This window comes from Salvelinus fontinalis, chromosome 12, assembly GCF_029448725.1.
Source record: "Salvelinus fontinalis isolate EN_2023a chromosome 12, ASM2944872v1, whole genome shotgun sequence".
NCBI classification, from domain to species: domain Eukaryota; kingdom Metazoa; phylum Chordata; class Actinopteri; order Salmoniformes; family Salmonidae; genus Salvelinus; species Salvelinus fontinalis.
Genome location: NC_074676.1, coordinates 34,888,605 through 34,908,289, shown reverse-complemented (window position 1 = coordinate 34,908,289; position 19,685 = coordinate 34,888,605). Strand labels below are relative to the sequence as shown.

General features: G+C 41.9%; 2 protein-coding genes across 5 annotated transcripts; one reads left to right on the top strand and one right to left on the bottom strand.

The window, feature by feature from the left end:
* Positions 1-2,812: 2,812 nt before the first annotated feature.
* LOC129867238 (mitochondrial coenzyme A transporter SLC25A42-like) lies at positions 2,813-8,736 on the bottom strand. The gene is made up of 8 exons (XM_055940514.1): positions 8,441-8,736; positions 7,826-7,972; positions 6,525-6,624; positions 6,150-6,175; positions 5,591-5,757; positions 5,239-5,355; positions 4,896-5,046; positions 2,813-4,775 (listed from the first exon to the last, which is right to left on the bottom strand). The coding sequence occupies exons 2-8, from the start codon at positions 7,901-7,903 to the stop codon at positions 4,452-4,454; spliced, it is 963 nt and encodes a 320-aa protein (XP_055796489.1). The 5' UTR covers positions 7,904-7,972; positions 8,441-8,736; the 3' UTR covers positions 2,813-4,451.
* Positions 8,737-8,758: 22 nt separating this feature from the next.
* Positions 8,759-17,547, top strand: LOC129867236 (MAU2 chromatid cohesion factor homolog). Of its 4 annotated transcripts, none has more exons than XM_055940513.1 (19): positions 8,759-9,134; positions 9,448-9,465; positions 9,889-9,960; positions 10,077-10,172; positions 10,557-10,651; positions 10,806-10,833; positions 11,275-11,430; positions 11,596-11,742; positions 13,969-14,059; positions 14,146-14,249; positions 14,465-14,542; positions 14,682-14,756; positions 14,866-14,949; positions 15,043-15,092; positions 15,241-15,318; positions 15,430-15,541; positions 15,929-16,019; positions 16,136-16,263; positions 16,463-17,547. In XM_055940513.1, exons 1-19 carry the CDS (start codon positions 8,901-8,903, stop codon positions 16,535-16,537), a joined length of 1,812 nt encoding a protein of 603 aa, XP_055796488.1. In that variant the 5' UTR covers positions 8,759-8,900; the 3' UTR covers positions 16,538-17,547. The 4 variants fall into 4 exon arrangements, with proteins under 4 accessions (XP_055796488.1, XP_055796485.1, XP_055796487.1 ...); XM_055940510.1 differs by having other exon boundaries at positions 8,848-9,134; positions 9,889-9,954; XM_055940512.1 differs by having other exon boundaries at positions 8,849-9,134; positions 9,889-9,954; positions 14,682-14,747.
* The last annotated feature ends 2,138 nt before the right edge of the window (positions 17,548-19,685 follow it).

Sequence of the window (19,685 nt, the reverse complement as noted above, 5' to 3'; positions counted from 1 at the left end):
CAATGCGGAACATATCCCAATCCACGTGATCGAAGCAGTCTTGAAGCGTGGAATCAGATTGGTCGGACCAGCGTTGAACAGACCTGAGCTCGGGAGCTTCTTGTTTTAGTTTTAGTTTACCATGCACTTGGAGCAGTGGTATGGAGCCCAGCGTAGCCTGAACACTCCCTCTAATGGAAGTATTGAGCCCAGCAGCTTCCTAATGCAGTGACCTCAGTGCTTTTACAACACTGCCAGATGATAAGTGGCAATATGCTGTATCTTATAAAATTAACAAGACTGAGGTAGGGAGAGTGGGCTTGGGCTATGGGGGAGGCAACATTCTATAACACTTGAGAATATTGCCTGTGTGAATGAAGGGATTGATTGAGTTTACATTCCTGACTGAGGCTTTATTGTCTTGTGCGTTATGATGATTTTATATTTTTTCTCGCTGTCCTTTTTGCTGTCTTAGAGGGTTTTAACTGGATATGTTTACAAGGCTATTTATGTCCCCATAATGTCTTTCTAGGCATTTTAATGCGGTGGAATTTATGAAAGCTACTGTCGGAACAGGCGCTTGTGAACCTGACAGTGGCTGGCTATCAAAGTGACTGCAGCAGGATCTTACCCAGAATGCCTTTGCAGTGCCACAGGGTTGTCTGACTGCACTGATGGGCAGCCATATTCTCCCCCTCTACTGAGCCAGGACGCTCTTGTCTGGGTATGAGCTCAAAGTGAACTGTTTCACATTGCTCCATTTTTCATTGTATTCCTAAACTTCTAAACCTGGTAATTTGGCATGTGTCATAATCCGATTATTTTTGAGGGATCGCGGTGCACCCAATGCACCTTCACCTGGAAAGGCACCCACAGCCATTGTATTATTACGTGGGAAACAATATTAACCAGACATGTATCCTCCATCTTAACACATTCGAATCAAATGCATTTCCAAGCAGCATACCTCCCAGTATAGCCTCCTCACCTCTCCCACACAGTCATGGGATACAAGGGGTAAGAGGACCAGGGTGCAGATGTTTAAACTGCCATTGTTTGCTGCCTGCGTTCCAGGGCTGGATAGTTAATTATTCATGCAAGATTTGAATACATGCAAATGCATTGCTCTCCTCTCTGGCACGGTTCCAGGTACCTATGGCAACCGCGCCTCCAACATGAATCTCTGTCCCCGTCCCACTCTCACAATCCCAGGCCCCCTCTGTCCATTTTATTGCACAGTTCTATTGTTTAGATTGTGGCGGTACCAGGTTGGCTGCTCACTGTTGGGTGGCAGGTTATCCCAGAATTCACAGTCAGGGTCACAGGTAGGAGGGAGGGAGGCAGAGAGACAGGGAGGCAGAGAGACAGGGATGGAGAGTGATAGGGAGGGAGAGAGACAGAGAGGAAGGAATGGAGGCTGAGGCAGAGAGACAGAGAGGCAGAGAGACAGAGGCAGAAAGACAGAGAGGCAGAGAGACATGGAGGAAGGAAGGCAGAGAGGCAGAAAGACAGGGAGGCAGAGAGACAGGCAGGACGAGGCAGAGAGACATGGAGGGAGGAAGGCAGAAAGACGGGGAGGCAGAGAGACAAGGTCAGAGAGAGGGAGGATGAGACTGAGGCAGAAAGGCTGAGAAGCAGACACAGGGTCCTCTCTCCAGCCAAGTGGTCGGTCAGTTGGTCTGTCAGGTGACAGCAGACACCCAGGATCACACCCACTGGTGTGTATCATTAACTGGCCACAGAAGGGGGGTTAGGTGGCTCCACATTGGGCACAATATCGCCTCACCATACTTTGAGGAGCACGAGCAATACATAGAGTGTACTGACTGGATAAAGCACACTGAAGCAAATGCATTTGTCAAATAAAAGATTGCAAGATATGACACTGTGAAGGTATTATTTAGCTATTCAGAAAGTTCTAGTAACATTTGGGTAGGAGCACCTGGAATTTCCTGGTCCTTTAAGGGACTACTAACGTTGTTGTTTTAAAATTGTGTTTTTTTAATCTCCTAAAATGAGTTGAGATATCTTCAATGGTTATCTGTGCTTGTGCGGGTATGCCCTTAAGTGAAGTGCCAATTCAGTTCAGCCCTGACATTGTGGCACCTCACAGATTGACTGATAATTGTTAAGCTTTGGTAAAAAGCTTTGGGGAATAAAAACATTTATATCAAAGAAAGAACTCAAGGTTGAAAACTCTATAAAATGGTGCATGACTTGACTAAACTGCAGATATTCTGTGGCACTAGAAAGAGTGGCGTTCGTTTGCACTCAACTACATTGACATAGTAATATGTAGGAAATCCAACCAGTATATTGAAAATAAAAAATTTATGAAATAAAATAGAAAGTGTTTGTGTGAGAGGATTTGTTCTGCACATTAGTGGGTGTATAAATGTGTAAAAAGGTACAGTTTCAGTAATGATCCTACTCAAACCCCACAGTGACCAGTGTGAAGGTCAAGGTAATGCAGGGTGTAATCAGAAGCTGAACTATGTCCCATCAGGGGCTAACCTGAGGTTCACCAGGGGATACTGACAACTAGTGATGCTTATTTACATCAAACCACTGTCGCTCTGTGGCTGCACCGTCTCAGAGGTAAAGGATAGGATCAAATATATCAATATATATATATATCAAAATATATCAAATAAAATGACAGATTTTGAAACAAAATACTATAAATGATCTAGAATTTTGCACATTTTATTTTAGGCTAAGCAATGATGACTTGACTTTTCAGCATAGTTAACTAGAATATTTCACTCTAGTATAGGCCAGCTTTTAGTTTGCTGATCACTTGGCTCCACCTTATGGACAAATAGAGATACTGTTACGAAAAAATATATTTTATTTCAAGTACAGTTCTGTTTTTCCTGTGTTTTATTGTACAACAGCTGATGAAACTAACACTATAGAAGTGTGAAAATGTGATCAGTGTTATTTTCTGAATGTTTACCAACCAGCCATAATCTACAGAGGAAATTCTAATCAGCAGGTTTGCATGGGCGGGGGTTTTGGCTTTCCATGCTCAACTCAACATGCAGTAAATTTGTTAATAGACCAATATTAACAACGACAGTTCCAAACCTCTCTGCCAATAACAGTTAGTTTTCAGTTTTCCCCTCCCCACTCAGAACACTAACAGACAGTCCTAGCAAACTTCTTCTTGAGAAATATTTTTTTGCTAAAAAGCCATATTGTCACGTTCCTGACCTATTTCTGTTAGTTTGTTGTATGTGTTAGTTGGTCAGGACCTGAGTTTGGGTGGGCATTCTATGTTGTCTGTTTCTATGTTGGTTTAGGGTTGCCTGGTATGGCTCTCAATTAGAGGCAGGTGTTTGGCGTTCCTCTAATTGAGAGTCATATTTAGGTAGGTTGTTTCACAGTGTTCGTTGTGGGTGGTTGTCTCCTGTGTCTGTGTTATGTTACGCCACATGGGACTGTTTCGGTTTTGTTTGTTTGTTCGTTTTATGTAGGCAGTTTTCCTGTTCATGCGTTCTTCGTGTTTCATGTGAGTTCGTCGTTCAGGTCTGTCTATGTTGTTTATTGTTTTGTAACTATTCAAGTGTTCGTTCGTGTTTTCTGTTTTGTTAATTAAAAATCATGTCATTTCACAACGCTGCGTTTTGGTCGAATCCCTGCTCCTCCTCTTCGGATGAAGAGGAGGAGGAAAGCCGTTACAAATATTTGGCCATTATGATAGAAAATATATTACATTAAGGTACTCAATTGTTACCCAAATGATTTGATATGATTTGATTTTATATTGATATAAAAACAGCTGCGTTGGGCCTTTAAAATGTGCCCTTGCCAACATAATACCCCAATCTCAAACAAAGATCAGGCCTCGAAACAAAACATCTTTCACATTGTCATACCTCTCATACTGCAAACATCTGCACACATCTACCCAGTTGGAGGACACTTATTTTGGCCCTAGCGCAGACACTCCATCCATCAACAGCAGGAGTGGGGGTCTGGCTGTGCGTGCTTAATACGGATGTGCGTTTAAATAAACTGACAGCTTCTGACTCCTCCTGTCTGTCCAGTACCACCCTCTCCTTAGAATTCCTATTTGACATGTAGAGTGCCTAGGCCTACTGAGAGGATCCATATTGTGAGTAGACAGATCTGGTATATTATTGCCACTCTAGTCCCCAGGGGCACAACTTTGGTTTTAGAAGTGCGGGGGGCATATTTTTTGTACTTAAAAAAGAATCCAGTCAGAAAAACACTCCAAACAGCCTACCCGACCGCTCGGAGGCGTCCACATGGTCCTAAAGCACACCGTTGCCTCATTTTGTATCACAATCCAATGATAAAACTCGGGGGGACAAACATGCCATTTCAAAATGGGGGGGGGGGGGGGTATGTACCCCTATCCCCAGTGAAAGTTGCGCCCGTGCTAGTCCCTGTGAGCGAATGACTGGTCCCAACAGTGAGCTTCTCCTCTGGCTCCCCCTGCTGGCTCAGTATGTGAAGTATCCCAGCTGGTGCATCTTGTGCAGGAGGTTGTGCATAAGGTCAAAGGTGGTGAAGCTGACCCCCACAGCGATTGGCCCTTTGATCCAGTTCATACTGAGGCCCTTGTAGAGTCCACGCACCCCCCCTTCCTGCACCATGATCGTCTTCATGGTGCCCAGGACGCTGCCGTACTGTTGGCCCGTCACCCCGGCCGTCTGCATGCGTCGGCGAACCATGTCCAGAGGGTAAGAGGCCGACTGGCCGATCAGGCCGGCGCACGCACCGAACGCCAAACGCTCGTAAGAGTACGGCTGGGACCGCCTAGTTCTCTCTGGAGAGAGGGATGGGAGGAGAGAGAAAGAGAAGGATCAATTTAAGTTATTCTCAGCCCTTCATTAAAAAGTTGATTATCCAATAAAGATAATTATAATTTTTTAAAAGTCTGTAACTGCATGCAGTTTCTTGAGGGTCTCGTATGTGAAGAAGGTGATTCCTGAGTACGGGATCACTCCCAAGATGGTCGGGCAGAAGCCTCTGTATAGGGTCTTTATGCCCTCCTCCTGCATGATGCGCACAAAAACGTGCATGATGTTGCTGTACCTGCAACCGAAACAAGAACGATAAGAGAAGGATATTAACCTATAAGGATATTGATTAGGATAGTAATATGACCTATACTAACTTACAGTACATGCCTGTTGAACACTGAACAAGTGTGCAAAGGGGAGCCACATGCAGGTATGTTTTTACATTTAAAGATAAAAAATGACGAGCGTTATCGGAGTGCCCTACATTTGCCTGGGCGTCACCGCCATCCTGGCCCGCACCATGTCCAGGGGATAGGTGAGCATGACCGCTGTGGTGCCAGCCAATGATCCTGCCAGGAAACGTGGAAAAGGAGGCAGGGCTCTGAAAAAGACAAGATGGATTCCATCATGTTACAGAACATCTATGTTTTCTACAATGAATGCGTATCATTTGTATTATTAGGAATTGTCACAGTAGAGAAAATGGTTTGTTCTGTTCAAGAACGATCACTGAAGGGTTGCTTTGGAGGCTGATGGAGACCACCAGAGGTCAAATGGTGCTACATTAAACAGTGTGTGTATTTGCGATTCTTTACACTGATGGGTACTCTACTCACTTTCCCTGGAAGCCGTAGTATCTCCCCAGTATTCCCTTGTACTGGTCATGGGAGCAGAACTGGATGGCAGCGTAGGGGATGACCCGCACCATGGTGGCAGAGTTGCCCCTCCACAGGCTGAGGAAGCCATCTTTCATGTACGTACAATATATGAGTCTGAAAGCTTCCTGGGGGCACACACAGCAACACAATAATGCTACTGTACCTGTAGACTTCCAGTCATTGCGCTAACGCTGGTTAGCGTTCGCCCACGAAACTACCGCTAACTTCCTTCATACTGTACACAGAGACATAAAAATGGTATCCACTAATTCATCTGACCCTGGGTAAGTAGAACAAGGGCTTAAGCGTAGTATCCCTTTAACACTAACTCAACACACCTTGGGGCAAATCCTACCTTTTTCACTTAGTCATGCATTGAAGTCAATGGCAGACTAGGTGAATTTTTTTATTTAAGTGGAAGTTAGGATTCACCCATTTGGCAGCATGCATACTAAACATCAAGTACATCTTTATTTAGTGTAATGCAAGTTATATAGGAGACTTGTAATAGACTCACCTTAGCAGAGAATTTTTGTGAGGATACTAAAGTAGGAGGAAGAAAATATGTATTAAGACATAATAACTGGTAAAGATACCAACAATGAAATATGTATTTAGCATAATAACTGGTAAAGATACCAACAATGAAATATGTATTTAGCATAATAACTGGTAAAGATACCAACAATGAAATATGTATTAAGACATAATAACTGGTAAAGATACCAACAATGAAATATGTATTTAGCATAATAACTGGTAAAGATACCAACAATGAAATATGTATTAAGGCATAATAACTGGTAAAGATAATAACAATCAAATAAGTATTTCCGAAGGGAACCCCTACTTTGTGTTCCTAATGCATGTTCTTCCAGAGAAATGGACTTACCTTGGAAGATGATCTTGGTTCTGTCCAGGGGGGCTATGAATGTTTTGGCCACAGCACCTGCGGACGCTCCACATAGCAGGGTGTCCAACACTGTCAATCTCTGCACACAGAAAGAAACACTGAGTACTCAACTTCACACAGGACACGAAAGACAAGCACACTTTGAAATGATATCAGTGAAAAACATATTCCATAACTCCCACCCCTGCAGTAATGGAGACTCTAACATGGCATTATCACTGGCTGCAGATATAGCCTAAAGGTATCAGATGGAAAGACATGTAGGCTTAAGGTTTCTTATGTGCTTGGACTGCCAGAGTGTAATCTGAACTGTCTTTCTGCAGATTCCTAACCCACTTTACAGTAGACTTTAGTAAACCTCTACACCATTTATACATTTCTTCATGTTCAAGTTTTATTGTCACATGCAGAAGTACAGTGAAATGCTTAACTTGTGACCTTTACCCAACAGTGCAGTAATCAATATTTAAATTGTATAACTAATAAAATAAATAAAATATATATTTATTTTATTTAACTAGGCAAGTCAGTTAAGAACAAATTCGTATTTACAATGATGGCCTACCCCAGTCAAACCCTAACCCAGACAACGCTGGGCCCATTGTGCGCCACCCTATGGGACTCCCAATCACGGCCGGTTGTGATACAGCCTGGAATCAAACCAGGGTCTGTAGTGATGCCTCTAGCAATGCGATGCAGTGCCTTAGACTTCTGCGCCACAATATGTTCTTATAGTCATAATACAGCGTAGTAATGCACCATGATGTCCTGACCTGCATGATCCTGCTATAAACAGTTATGTGGTATGTAGGCCTGCCTGACTGGAATTAGTTTATTTAACCTTTATTTAACTAGGCAAGTCAGTTATTCTTATTTACATTGACAGCCTACCAAAAGGCAAAAGGCCTCATGCGGGGATGGGGGCTGGGATTAAAAATATAAATTCAATTAAATAAAAATATAGGACAAAACACACATCACGACAAGAGAGACAACACAACACTACATAAAGAGAGACCTAAGTATGGCAGCAACACATGACAACACAGCATGGGAGCAACACAACATGACAACAACATGGTAGCAACCAACACAACATGGCAGCAGCACAACATGGTAGATGCACAAAACAGGGTACAAACATTATTGGGCAAAGACAACAGCACAAAGGGCAAGAAGGTAGAGACAACAATGCATCACGCAAAGCAGCCACAACTGTCAAATGCAACTGCTTCAGGGAAAACCCCCGAGGTAGGGGCTGGGGGCTGAGGGGGACTCACAGCATGGCTGGAGGGAGGGAGAGACAGAACTGCAGCCTGGGGCAGTGCTCTCTGGTGGCCCTGCACTGTATGGGCCATGTGTGCCCTTGATCACAACAACCAGTAGGCCTATCTATGACAATCAGTCAGCCAACACCAGACACTCCACTGCAGGAGACATAAAAATAGTGATTAACAACAAACCCTCCCACTTCATAGATGAGCTCTGTGTCGCCGTTATTAAATATGCTGTTAAATACAGTTATTGGAAATGTATCAACTTCTATACTAGCAAAGCATTAGATGTAGCCAAATATAAATACATAATATCATATATTTTACTTGTAAAACAGTACATCGAAATTACCCATTATAATAGCTTCACATTTAATATATGCACATTTTATATAGCTGAGTATTATTCAACTCTACGATATATACATCTGGATGGAAGATATCCATATTACAGGGATCTAAACTGGAGCTACCTATTTAAGATATGTATTACAAATAAGTAATGTAGGGATTCAGAGTGACATAAGTACTCAATATTATTATCATAATCAATCAATGCAAGGAAAATGTAAATATTGCTGCACACCAGGCTGAAATGAATGCGCATAACAAATCCTTCACCTTTAATCTGGTTTACTGTGTGTGTGTTTGATGAAGATCCGGCAAATCTTCCAAATTATTTCACATTCAATGGTTAACTCTACTGTCGTCTTCCGTCCACATTTCCTTGTTTGTTTGCTGTTGTTGGGTCAATCTCTGTGGTTTTGCAACACCGCCGTCTATTTGTCAGTCTTTCACACCGTTGACGAGGTTTTGACTAGATTGACGATTCTCCCAAACTGAGACAGGCGGTGGTTTAAATCTAGGTGTTGTCTGCCTAAAAATTATTGGAGTTTTTCTCGCTCACGAGATTATTATAGCACGTACGGCACGTACTTGTTTGGACTACAAATATAGCACGTACGGCACGTACTTGTTTTGGACTACAGGTACCATAGATGTTTTCAAAAACAAAGATCTCGCTTGTAGTCGAAAACACGCGAGGGTGACACGGTGCTCAATAGTTGTTGTTATTGGGAAAATGGCGTCCAACGTAGAGGCCCCGGAATCTTGGTACCTCGCCCTTCTCGGCTTTGCAGAACATTTCCGCACCTCAAGCCCACCCAAAATTCGTCTGTGTGTACATTGTCTTCAAGCTGTTTTCCAGTTTAAACCTCCGCAAAGGGTTGAGGCAAGAACTCATCTTCAACTAGGCTCGGTCCTCTATCATCATACGAAGAACAGCGAGCTCGCGCGGAGCCACTTGGAGAAAGCGGTGAGGAGGGAGAGTTTGAGAAAGCTCGAGGATGGAGTCAGAGATGCGCTAATCGGGGTCTCCTATAGTCAAATGGGAAAAAGTTGTATTGCTAGCTTTAGATCCTGACCCTTTGATAATTTCATTCATATGTAATTGCATTCAGAATAGTATTTGTTAGTTAGCTCGCATGATATTTTAGCCGCCAGTCCTATTGCATCTACTGTAACGTTAGCTAGCTTCACTGTGTTACAAGTTGCTAAGAGTTGATTACTTTGACTAAGTTATGCATCTATAATGTGTATTTTGTCTCTAACATCTCTTATCTTTTTAGTGGTTCATTTCACAACAAGTATCCTTTTCAATGATATGGTTTCAACCCCAACACTAGCTGGGGACCAACACAGAGCGTAATCCTCTGAAACTCAGTTGGTAGAGTATGGGTTGTGGGATCGATTTGCGTACGTAAAAGGTATGCATGCATGACTGTAAGTCGCATTGGATAAAAGCGTTTGTTAAATGGCATATAGGGTATTACCAACTAGCATTACAATGTGCAATTCTTCAGAACATTTCTCAGATGTGTGTTTGCTGCTCCAAGCACATCTCAGTAGTCAAATTACATGTCAAGATTGTGCATATTGCTAGGTATTATTACAGCAATGTTGGAGCTAGAAACACAAGCATTTCACTGCACCAGTGATAACATTTGCAAATCTGTGTACCCGACCAATACACTTTGATTTGATGAGGTTTCCTTCATGGAATATCTCAGATCCCACAGTTTGAAGATGTTAAATTTGAGGCTGCAAGTCTTTTATCAGAACTCTACTGTCAGCAGGTACCGGTAAATAAAGCTAAAATACATTTTAAATCTTTTGCTGTCTGGAGATCCATTTGAAAAACATGTTTATATGCAAGTGTAAGGTAGAGTAGTTATGACTCTGCATGTTCTGTTTTCAGAATCTGGTGGATTCTGCAAAGCCTTTACTGCGAAAGGCAATTCAGATCTCACAGCAGACTCCCTATTGGCACTGCCGCCTGCTGTTTCAACTGGCGGTACGTTGTGTCGTGCTTTATTGTAAATACTGACTGAACTGAATAGTTGTATTTTTTTTAACCCTTATTTTACCAGGTAAATTGACTGAGAACACATTCTCATTTACAGCCATGACCTGAGGAATAGTTATAGGGGAAAGGAGGGGGGATGAATGAGCCAATTGGAAGTTGGGTATGATTGGGGCCAGATTGGGAATTTAGCCAGGGCACCAGGGTTAACACCCCTACTCTTACGGTAAGTGCCATGGGATCTTTAGTGACTACAGAGAGTCAGGTCACCCGTTTAACGTCCCATCTGATAGACGGCACCTTTCTGTTGGATGTTTGGTTGTAGACTGATACATTGCAATGTATTGAATTTCTCTCTTTTTTTTACCCTATCAGCAACTGCACACTCTAGAGAAGGACCTTGTGTCTGCATGTGACCTCCTGGGTGTCGGTGCTGAGTACGCCAGAGTGGTGGGCTCGGAATATACCAGGTGCTGTAACCTTGATGCTATGAACTATTTACTTTTTATGTCCACATTGATTCATCATTGAAACAAGAGCGATGTTATTCAACATGCCCTCCAATAGACTTCATTTACATTTACCTATAACGATAGACTGAATAGGTGATGTATGCTTTCACAGAGCGTTGTTTCTCCTGAGTAAAGGAATGGTAAGTCTCAAATTCTTTGTTATGAAAATGCATAATTTTGAATGGCTGTCTTTTGCATTTAATAAGGGTAAACAGATATCTTGAGTATGTTATGCACTTAAAGGGATACTTCAGGATTTTGGCAATGAGGCCCATTATCTATTACCCCAGAGTCAGATGAACTTGTGGATACAATTTTTATGTCTCTGCGTCCAGAATGAAGGAAGTTAGAGGTAGTTTCGCAATATACCATAGACGTCCTTCCAGTCTGCGCTAGCACTAGTTGGCAATTTCTTTCAAACTGCACACAGAAGCATAACAATGGTATCCACGTGTTCATCTGACTCTGGGGAGGTTCTCATTGCCAAAATCCCAAAGTATCCCTTTTAAAGGATGGAAATAAAAACATTTTTTGCACTGGATAGTCTTTACCATAATGTGTCTTTTTGTCCTGTGTATCAGCTCCTACTGATGGAGAGGAAGCTGGGGGAGGTGCACCCTCTGCTCACTCTGTGTGGGACCATCGTGGAGAACTGGCAGGGAAACCCCATCCAGAAAGAGTCTCTTAGGGTCTTCTTTCTGGTGCTGCAGGTCACACACTACCTGGATGCTGGACAGGTAAGGACTCCTCTTGGCTAAGACCAAGGTGCACAACGCTTGTCAAGGACAGTCAATTAAGGACACCTATGACAACAGGGGTGCACCCCTGTTCAAAAATAAATTGTAATTGTTAAGTAGTTGCATTGATAGGGACCCACCCCTTCCTTACGTTGTGTGCTGCAGGTGAAGAGTGTGAAGCCCTGTCTGAAGCAGCTGCAGCAGTGCATCCAGACTATCTCTACACTCCACGACGATGAGATCCTGCCCAGTAACCCGGCTGACCTCTTCCACTGGCTGCCCAAAGAGCACATGTGTGTTCTTGTCTACCTGGTGAGCCCAATCTCTTCGTCATTCACCTGATGCCTGAGGACTGATTCCGCCCTATATACTTGTGCAGATCTGAAAGGATTGGATGGCTATACTGTGGTAATAGCAACATGTTACATGGTAATAACTAGGGCAGGAATGATCCCAGTATCCCGATAGTAAACAAAACACAATGCGTCTTTACTAATCTTGTAAACAAACATCATCATGTTTTCATCCAGAGTAAAATGTATTTATTTTACAAGCTATTGTACACAATATTCTACATACAGCAGGTTCTTAAAACCTCTCTAGGGTACATGAGACGTTAGCCCACCTCTTCAACAGCCAGTGAAAGTGCAGGGCGCCAAATTCAAAACAACAGAAATCCCATAATTAAAATTCCTCAAACATACATGTATTTTACACCATTTTAAAGATACACTTGTTGTAAATCCAGCCACAGTGTCCAATTTCAAAAAAGCTTTACGACGAAAGCAAACTAAACGATTATGTTAGGTGAGTGCCTATTCACAGAATAACACAGCCATTTTTCCAGCCAAAGAGAGGATTCACAAAAAGCAGAAATATAGATAAAATTAATCACTAAGCTTTGATGATCTTCATCAGATGACCCTCATAAGACTTCTTGTTACACAATACATGTATGTTTTGTTCGATAAAGTTCGTATTTATATCCAAAAATCTCAGTTTACATTGGCGCGTTATGTTCAGTAGTTCCATAAACATCTGGTGATTTTGCAGAGAGCCACATCAATTTACAGAAATACTCATAATAAACATTGCTAAAAGATACAACTGTTATGCATGGAATTTTAGATGCACTTCTCCTTAATGCAACCGCTGTGTCAGAGTTTTAAAAAGCTTTACGAAAAAAGCAAACGATGCAATAATCTGAGTCGGCGCTCAGAGCCCAATCAACACACAAATATAGCCGCCATATTATGCAGTCAACAGAAGTCAGAAGTAACAATATAAACATTCACTTACCTTTGATCTTCATCAGAATGCACTCCCAGGAATCGCAGTTCCACAATAAATGTTTGTTTTGTTCGATAATGTCCATCATTTATGTCCAAATTCCTCCTTGTTGTTCTAGCGTTCAGTACACTTTCCAAACTCACGACGCGTGGGCAGGTCCAGCGGAAAGTACGGACGAAAAGTAAAAAAAGTTATATTACAGTCCGTAAAAACATGACAAACAAAGTATTGAATCAATCTTTAGTATGTTTTTAACATCATTTTTCAATAATGTTCCAACCGGAGTATTCCTGTGTCTTCAGAAGTGCGATGGAACAGAGCTTGCTCTCACGTGAACGCGCAGGGTCAGAGCATGTTCACTTCATGTCAGACCTGACTCATTCCTCTCTCCTTCGGCCCCACTAAACAGTAGAGGCATCAGACAAGGTTCTAACGACTGTTGACATCTTGTGGAAGCCTTAGGAAGTGCAACATTACCAATATCCCACTGTATCTTCAATAGGAGCTGAGTTGAAAATCGATCAACATCAGATTTCTCACTTCCTGGTTGGATTTTTTCACAGGTTTTTGCCTGCCTGATGAGTTCTGTTATACTCAGACATCATTCAAACAGTTTTAGAAACTTCAGAGTGTTTTCTATTCAAATCTACTAATAATATGCATATTCTAACTTTTATGGCTTTGTAGCAGGCCGTTTACTCTGGGCATGCTTTTCATCCAGACGTGAAAATACTGCCCACTAACCCAAAGAAGTTAAAGGTCTGCTTCGTGTTTTCATTTTTGCCATGGATAAACTATTGCAATACTGTATCGTCACAGCCTTAGTAATAACCAGGGTTGGGTAGGTTACTTACTAAATGTAATCCGTTAGTTACTCGTTACCTGTCCAAAATTGTAGTCCGTAACGTAACTTTTGGATTACCCAAACTCATATTTAATCTGATAATTTGCCACTTAAGAGGCATTAGAAGAAGACAAAAAGGATCCACCAAACGCATTTGGTGTGTCATCATAGTGGTCAGACTCGCTCAGGTGGAACAAACCTTTTTTTTATGCTGAATTTGTCACTGAGAAAACAGAAAGTAATCCAATTTTTTCCCAAAAGTATCTGTAATCTGATTACAATATTTTTGCTGGTAATGGATTACAAATTATTATATACATAAAAAAAATCAGATTACATAGCTGATTACATGTAATCAGATATTCCCCAACCCTGGTAATAACCTTGTTCTCTATATGTTCCAGGTGACTGTCATGCACTCCATGCAAGCAGGGTATTTGGAGAAGGCACAGAAATACACAGACAAAGCACTCATGCAGCTTGAGAAACTAAAAAGTATGTGATTTGAAGCCCACTTATCTCACCTCTGTTTAACACTCACTGTTGTCTAAAAGGTCTTCTTGGCTCAACCTCTATTTCAGTGCTGGACAGCAGTCCCATCCTCTCCACTTTCCAGGTCATTCTGCTGGAGCACATCATCATGTGCCGACTAGTCACTGGTCACAAGGCCACCGCATTACAAGAGGTAGTATAGAACCAACTGTTGACCCATTTTTATTTCTGTTCAACTTTACTCATTCACTCTGAAATGAAGTTATAGTGGAATGTTAAAAGTTTAATAAAAGTAGCTACGGAACTATATGATAGGCATTTTCGTGCCCATTGGCAGTTGAGATAGGATAGAGATTAGGAGCACCATGTCATTTATGAGGATGATTACTTTTTCTCCCCGTATCCCAGATCTCCCAGGTCTGCCAACTGTGCCAACAGTCCCCCAGGTTATTCACCAATCACGCTGCCCAGCTTCACACTCTACTAGTGAGTATTTTAAACCTTCGCCCAGAAGACATACCCTCAATTCACTGCCTTGAATAACAGTTACCACCCCACTTCTGTAACTGGGGCTACTGTATCTCTAAAATACTCAACTTTGTGTATATGCTGTTCCATTTCTCAGGGCCTGTATTGCATATCTGTCAACTGTATGGACAATGCAGAGGCACAGTTCACCGCCGCTTTGCGGGTAAGTGACGTAAGTCGTAACGCTAAGCTTATTATACGGGTTTATGTCTGCATGTGTTTAATATGTTTTACATTGTCACATTTGTGATGGTGAGTAAATCTGTGTGTTTTTTCCCCAGCTAACCACACACCAGGAGCTGTGGGCGTTCATTGTAACAAACCTGGCTAGCGTCTACATCAGGGAAGGAAACAGACACCAGGAGGTTGGTAGATACACATACACACACACACACACACTATTCATTTTTACTCAAAATAAATTGTCAACTGTATTAACTTTGTTCTTTCTTTTAAAGCTCTACAGTCTCCTTGAGAGGATAAACCCTGATCATAACTTTCCTGTGAGGTGTGTAAGCGCGTATTGCATAACAGATTTTAATGGTTACTCAATCTTGCTCATGAGAACCAAATACCTTTTTCTTTAAGGCTACGTGTGCAGCCTGTTGGTGAGAAGGTGTATTGACTTCGAGTTGACTGATGTGTGTTTGTTGCAGCTCTCACTGTCTCCGCGCTGCAGCCTTCTACGTCCGAGGACTCTTGTCCTTCTTTCAAGGACGCTACAACGAGGCCAAGTAAGTCTCCCCCACCTCTTTTACTGAGTTGCTGAGAAGTGTCCCATAAGTTCCTCAAACTTTCAGTGGGAATTGGGAAATAATAATTTCATAATGATATTCTTATTGCAGACGGTTCCTTAGAGAAACTCTGAAGATGTCCAACGCGGAGGACCTGAATAGACTGACAGCCTGCTCACTGGTTCTGCTAGGCCATATATTCTATGTACTGGGAAACCACAGGGTAAGATCACTCCACAATGGTCACAAATGGATCTTTTGCCAGAAACGTCTACCCTGCCCCTGTTGGTTTATTTATTGGTATATTCGGATCCCCATGAGCCTTTGCTGAAGCAGCATCTATTATTCCCGGGGTCCACAAGTAACAAGACACTGATAGACTGATAGACTAGGAAACAAGGTCACACAAATGTAAAATACAACGATATACTAAAAATAAAAACATAATAGTACAAACAATACAACAAAAAATGTGTGCCTGTGTCCCATATACAAACCTTTCACCTTTTTTTGTCCATGCCGTACTGTTTCTACATTTTATTCAACGTGTTTGCGGCAAAATATTTTGCTTCTGTAGGTTGCATAACAATATGTTGTTGTTTTTCTCCAGGAGAGCAACAACATGGTGGTTCCAGCGATGCAGCTGGCCAGCAAGATCCCTGACATGTCTGTCCAGCTGTGGTCCTCGGCCCTTTTAAAAGGTATGCCCACACCTGCACATGTTCTTTCTTTGGTTTGAGCTTCATTACTCCCTACTAGGCTTAAAGTATTTGAGGTAGGTTTCCTTGACCACATTGTTTTTGTCTTGTCCTTGTAGATCTGAATAAGGCCCTGGGAAACACCATAGATGCCCATGAAGCAGCTCAGATGCACCAGAACTTCTCGCAGCAGCTTCTCCAAGACCACATCGCTGCCTGCAGCCTCCCCGAACACAACCTCATCAGCGTACTTATCAACTTATCCATGTTAACTTTTTATCTTTCATTATTACTGCCATCAAAGTTGTAGTTTGTAGATCGATGATATAGCTTGTTTAGCTGTGTTTTTCAGTCTGTCCTATGTCTTCTCTATCAATCTGTATGACTGTCTGTCTGGCTCAGATGGGTAATTAACAACTAATCTGTCTCTCTCTTCTCTGTGACAGTGGACGGACGGCCCACCACCTGAGCAGTTTCAAGCCCAGAACGGCCCAACATCCAGCCTGGCCAGCCTGCTATGAGCACCAGGCTCGTAACACAAGGGCTGCCTTCCTAAAGGCCTCAAAGTTGTCTAGAATTGAACCATAGTTTCTTTCTGTCTTAGGAAATTTTGAGGGGGAGTGTGAAAACATTGTAGCAGTTATATGAATAAGGTATTCATGGGTTTTTTCTCCAGCTTTTCTTTGTATGAATGCAATTTCTCCTCATGCATGGAAGTTCCTGATATTGATTTACTCTACACGTGTTGCTAACCATCTGCTGAAGATTTTCACAGCTTCATTGTTTTGTGCCACCCCCATTCCATCCTCATGAATTAGTGTAGGTACAATTGCCATCACTTCTCATGTATTGAACCAGTAACATGTTTTGTTTCATGCTAAGTTTGGACTTGGATCTGAATGTTAACTGGGTAGTGTTGTTGAGCTCAACAGTTTGAATTTCTTGCTGAAAGACTGCAAGTGAGAATTGCGAAATAATTGAATGTTCAAGTGCAGTTACTTAATGGAACAGCAGGTGTCCCTGTTGAGCTTTGCTTTGAAAAACCTGCTTTGAGAGATTTTGTTAAATTTGGCCTGTCATAGATTAGCAAGATGCATCACAAACTCATCTGTTTTCTGTACATATGAACTATAGTTAATTTAATTTCCATAGATCATGAAGTTGGACATTTTATGAACATACAAGGAACCTCAGATAAAAAAATCTATGCTACTTTTTGTAATATTAGAATTTGTCTTTATAGTTCTAGTTAAGGGTTTTCTTGACAATACATTATATCGATATGCGACATACGAAACCTTTATTGTACAGTGACATTTTATAACGTAAATGTAGTCAAGTGTGTAATGAATTTTAAACTCTCAAGATGTAGTACTCCAACTCAATGCTTGGCATTTAAGTCAATCTTAATGAGTAGACACATCAGAAGCTTGAGTACTTGCCATATTCTATTCAATGCCTATACTTTTATTGCTTGTTTCAATAATTTTTCTGACAAAAGTCAGAATAAACATGGTATTCGCAACCATAATTTTGCATTGTTTGAGAATGATTGTCAGTGGGTGATCTTAGCTATCTTTAATTTAAAAAAATGTAACTTTTCTGACAAATGTACTGAAAATACAACATGCATACAAGTAACATATAGTGATTTCATACCATGATAACTATTTATGAAAGATATTTATGTCCACATGATCCATAGATGAGAATGCAATTCACTGAGTTAATTTAATTCTAAATGATTGACCCCCAACTCCCTGCATAGTGCCGTGCTGTGTGTGCATCAAGACTAAATTGGAACTGGGCAAACGGGATCAATGAAAAGAATAATCAGAAAAGGGCATGTGCCTGGCAGATGCTTCATTCAATAATACGTTTTCACTTTGTACTATTCCATATATTCTCAAATTATTTTTGTAATCATACATAGAACAAACATTTTTGCAACCACTTCAACAAAGGCTGCGTTTACACAGGCAGCCCAATTCTGATATTTTTCCACTAATTGGTTGTTTGACCAATCACATCAGAGCTTTTCACATCGACACTTTTTCAGAGCTGATCTGACTGGTCAAAAAACAATTAGTGAGAAAAAGATCAGAATTGGGCTGCCTGTGTAAACGCAGGCATAGTAAACGGAAATCCGGGACACTCAAATCAGTATAATATGTTATGTTTGGAATGGTATTTTTTAATTTGTGTATGTCCATCATTCATTTGTATAATATGTTACGAATTTTCAACATGAATTATATGGTAAGAATTCGCTGGTAAGAATCATTCTCACTGTGAGTAAAGATGCTACAACATAGGCCCCATATTAATACTAGATGCCTCTGTTTCATGTGATGTTGCTGAATTAGGAATCTAGGAAGCAGACAGAGAAGTCTGTTTCTATCATTGAGGATCAGTGGAGGCTGCTGAGGGGAGAACGGAACAGAGCAAATGGAATAGCATCAAACACCTGGAAACCACGTGTTTGATATATTTGATACCATTCCACTGATTCGCTCCAGGCATTACCATGAGCCTTTTCTCCCCAATTAAGGTGCCACCAACTTCCTGTGTTGAGGATATGCAGGAGAATTCTGTCTCTGTTGTTGAGGATGTGAAGGAGAATTCTGTCTCTGTTGATGATGTGCAGGAGAAGTCTGCCTCTATCCTTGAGGTAGTGCAATCGAAGTCTGTCTCTATTGTTGAGGAAGTACAGGACGTCCAGGAGAAATGTACATCCTACAAATGCTCTGCCATCTTTGGTTCAACCAGCCACGGTGTGGAGAACAGTTCCATTGAGGAAGTCAAGGCCCCTAGTCCCTTACATCCTGAGGACACTGGTAAGAATCATTATACCGTTATTCTTAATGTGAGTAAAATATGCTCTAAGAGTGGTCACATACTAAAATGAGATACCTCCGTGTGATGCTGCTTCCCCTACCACTATTGTTGAGGAGAGGCAGGAGAAGTCTGCCTCATCTATTGTTCAGGAGGTCCAGGAACAGGCTGCCTCGTCCACATTATCTGCCTTTACCAGCAAGAAAAAGTCTGCTGAGGAAGGGAACAAGTAATCTTTGTCCCTTGCTGCACGTCCATCCCATGGGGAGGATTCAGAGTTGGCTGCACAGAGGGAGGCTCTGAAGAAGGAGAGGGCAGCTAAAGCTGTTCTACAGGCTTCACTGGACGAGGAGCATTGCACAAACACACAGCTCCGGCTGAGAGACAACAAAATTGCTTCAGACTTTAAAACGGAGCAGCACAAGATCAAGAAGCTTGAGGCTGAGGAGCTGGAGCTGAATGGCCAATCAGGAACAGAGCAAAACCAAGGATAATCTCTGACCAACTGGCCTCTGAGCTGGCAGAGGAACAGGGCAGGAGCCAACAGCTATGGTGAAAGACCTATATGAGTTGAAGTCTGCTACATCTGCAGATAAAGCTCAAAGTGACCAGCTGAAAGAGAGAGATAGGGATCTCTGAAAAGCGAGATCTGAGCTCCCAAGGGCAGGACCTGAGGGCTCAAGTAAAGGCCTTCCTTCAAGTAAATGCAGAAATTAGTCTAAGCACCATCAAAATGACCTCTGAACTATCAAATGAAAAGATCAGAAGACAGAAGCTCCAGACTGACCTCGAGGCGACCAAGCATTAGAGTGTGCTGGAGGAGCTTTATGAGAC